The following is a 3,225-nucleotide window of genomic DNA, read 5'->3' as shown; positions in this document are numbered from 1 at the left end:
GTCTCATTATAGTCGCAGGCGGTTCTCAGAGAGCTGCCAGCTGCAGTGGCACATGATCATTTGCTCATTTATGATCTTATTACAGTCTTAAGACTGTAATAAGATCAGTAATTCAGGCCTTGGAAATGAGGTCAAAAATAAGCTGAGTCAGCATGTTTGTCTGAGTCTACACTTGCTATTCATGTGCACACTCATGATGCTAAGTGTGTACTCTTCCTTGCTGACTGTCCGCAGGTAAAGCCTGGTGATACAGCACTGACTCAGCCAGAGGTCCTGTTTCCATGGCGTAGCGTGGTTGTTGGTGGCGACGGCACCATGAGGCGAGTAAAGAGGGACTGGGTCATTCCGCCTATCAACGTTCCTGAGAACTCAAGAGGGCAGTTCCCAGAGGATCTAGTCAGGGTAAGACACACACATACACATACACACACGCACGCGCACACACACACACACACACACACACACACACACGTTTGTCTGGCTATCTTTGTGGGGACTTTCCATTGACTTCCATTCATTTCTACAGCCTAAACCTTACCTTTACCCTTTTCCTAACCCTAACCATCACATACCTAACCCTATCCAAAACTCAATTCATACCTTAGCCCTAAATCTGACCCCTGACCCAAAAACAGAGTTTCCCCTCGCGGGGACCAGGCTCCGGTCCCCACGAGGAGCAATTGGTCCCCACAACGTAGTATATGTCAGGAAAATCGTCCCCACAAGGTATTACAAACAAACGCGCACACACACACACACACACACACACACACACACACACACACACACACACACACCAAGACAAATAACATTTACACAAAAAATAAGGACTTTTTTGTTAAATTGATTTTCCTATGTTGTAACAATGCCTCCTGGCAATAAATCATATGTACTGTCTAACAGCCTGTTTATTTTCACCTAAGTTTTCTTCTGAAAGAAAATACATTTACAGGTTGAGCAGCAGAACTTTGTGTTGCTGTGCCTGGTTCTTCCTCACACTAATTAGACCTCTGTCTGTTAAACTGCCAATATGATGTGTTTCTTTAACATTCAATCATTTAGTCCAATAGTTGACACCAAAAAATGGCTAACAGCTGTTAATATAGCTATTTGATTGCCTTGAAAAATTGCTACAATTTAAAATTTTCTTATTTTCTACTGTTTATATGTGAGCAGTCTCGCCCGGAACGTTAGCTGGAGATAGGCACCAGCACCCCTCCCGACCCCACTGAGGGACAAGGGTGTTCAGAAAATGGATGGATGGATGGATATGTGAGCAGCAGTAACTGAAATACAAGATGCTTTAAAACAAAGCAAGGAACATTAAGATTGTGATGAAGTATAAGCATAAATATAAATATAAATATAGGGGGAAAATAGTTTTAGCTTTTACTCAGTAAAGCTTACAGCAGCTTTTTTTTTTTTTTTTTTTTTTTCCTTTTTGACCTTTGCATTGTCATCTGCTTTGCCAGCCACCAGGTCAAAAATCTGTTCATGGACTGTCAGCAGCTAAGCAAAGGGGAAAAAAATCCTTTTAAATGAAAGTTTTTAGTATCGAGGTGATTAATAATTGCCTGGAGAAAGATGAGTAGAGCAACGGTATGAAAGCATAGAAACCCTTGTAGTTATTTTTATTTTCCATAAAATTCATGTTAGTACTATCAGTCCTCACCCTTCCAAATATTCACACATTTTCTGAAGTTTATGACAGTTTCTATTGTTAAGAAAAATGAAAGTGGATTTCCCCCATTCCATATATATAAATAACTTTATTCTGCAAAGTCATTAAAAAGTGGTTAACTTTAGTTTTGTGTCCCATCTAAATTGGTAGATTTACAATATGTTAAAAATACTCACCTTGTGGAAAAACTCCATGAAATTTTAAAAAAGGTTTTAGATTAAACAATAGAGAAACAAAAGAGAAAAAAACTGAAATTCAATGAAACATAAAATGTAGGAGACACACAGATTGCTATATGTAGTAGTTTAAAGGGGATATGAATATGATATGAAAGAAAAAGAAGAAGTCACTAAACAAATAACTTTAGTGCAGTTTTGCAAATATACAAATCAAAAGCTCCAAAAATATTCAAAAGGACCCAGACGGGGTAAATGGCAATACATTATGAGTAGGAGATGAATGTGATTCTTTCGTCATTAGTTCGTCTTGTCATGCACTGAAGTTAATGCTGCTTCCCGATGAGGCTAACCAATCAGCTGCCAGATGCTGCATCACCACTCTGGCTGTAGGGCAGCTGGAAAGGAGCTGCTCATTATTCAGTGTTTCATACAAGGATGGAAGAACCACTGAGCTTCAGCTCCTTTCTCACTGTTCGGCAGTTCCTGGATTTTAGTGCTTGATACACAGCAGCGTATCAGGGAATCAGTCTGCTATGGATCAGGATGGATCTGATGGGCTGCCCACTTGGTACTGCCTCAGACCTTAGGATCCAAGATACCCTTTGAAAGTTAACTTATTTAAATCAGTGAACAATTTTTAAGGTGGCATGGATGGTTTCGTTTTGGCTTAAGAAAGTATATTGTAGACCTTAAGGCCTTTAAAACCTCAGCTGGTCTTATTTTTGCTCCCCTTCCTGTTGCCTGTTCTGTAGATTCGTTCAGATCGGGATAAGAACCGGATGCTGCGCTACAGTGTGACAGGTCCTGGTGCTGACCAACCTCCAACTGGCATCTTCATCATCAACCCAATCTCAGGCCAGCTGTCCGTCACCAAACCTCTGGACAGAGAACACATCCCTAACTTCCATGTAAGTCTCATTGCATGAGAGCAAAGCTTACTAAAATAATCATTTACAACAGTAAATGATTATGATTTACTGTTGTAAATGTTTACATTTACATTTACTGACGTAAATGTAAATGTACCACATAAATGAATATTTATGTAGTACAGGGGACCGTACCACATTTGGTACGGCCCCCTGAACAATACCAGAGAGCATTTAGATTTTTTTTCATATACAATATTTTCCGGACTATAAGCCTCCACTTTTTTCCTAAGCTTTGAACCTGGCTTATAGCCAGGTGCGGCTTATATGTGGATTTTTCTTCAACCACCAGGGGGCTCTTTAGCAGGATGCAGTGTTGTGGTACTCGAAGTTGGTCTTAGTCTCGAGACCGGTCTTAAGACCATTTTTTGATGGTCTCGGTCTCGGGCTCTGAGGACTCGGCATTTTATTTCAAGACCAGTCGAGACCGCAACTG

The 3,225-nt window shown here is 40.4% G+C and overlaps 1 protein-coding gene across 1 annotated transcript; it reads left to right on the top strand.

Annotated features, from left to right (window-relative positions):
- The first annotated feature begins 202 nt into the window (after positions 1–202).
- On the top strand, positions 203–2,801 carry LOC106940551 (cadherin-2-like). Its single transcript, XM_015023317.1, has 2 exons — positions 203–402; positions 2,613–2,801. The coding sequence occupies exons 1-2, from the start codon at positions 316–318 to the stop codon at positions 2,784–2,786; spliced, it is 261 nt and encodes an 86-aa protein (XP_014878803.1). The 5' UTR covers positions 203–315; the 3' UTR covers positions 2,787–2,801.
- Positions 2,802–3,225: the final 424 nt, after the last annotated feature.

The sequence above is a fragment of the Poecilia latipinna genome, unplaced genomic scaffold, assembly GCF_001443285.1.
Source record: "Poecilia latipinna isolate Pla-1442-1.1 unplaced genomic scaffold, P_latipinna-1.0 Scaffold3276, whole genome shotgun sequence".
Taxonomy (NCBI): Eukaryota; Metazoa; Chordata; class Actinopteri; order Cyprinodontiformes; family Poeciliidae; genus Poecilia; species Poecilia latipinna.
The sequence above is the reverse complement of the archived record's forward strand: the minus strand, read 5'-3'. Positions and strand labels throughout refer to the sequence as shown.

Excerpts from the sequence above, each read along its gene's own strand:
- LOC106940551 (XM_015023317.1), top strand. The coding sequence starts at position 316 with ATGAGGCGAGTAAAGAGGGACTGGGTCATTCCGCCTATCAACGTTCCT. Across the intron at positions 403-2,612 it reads TCCCAGAGGATCTAGTCAGG|ATTCGTTCAGATCGGGATAA; the intron begins GTAAGACACACA and ends CCTGTTCTGTAG.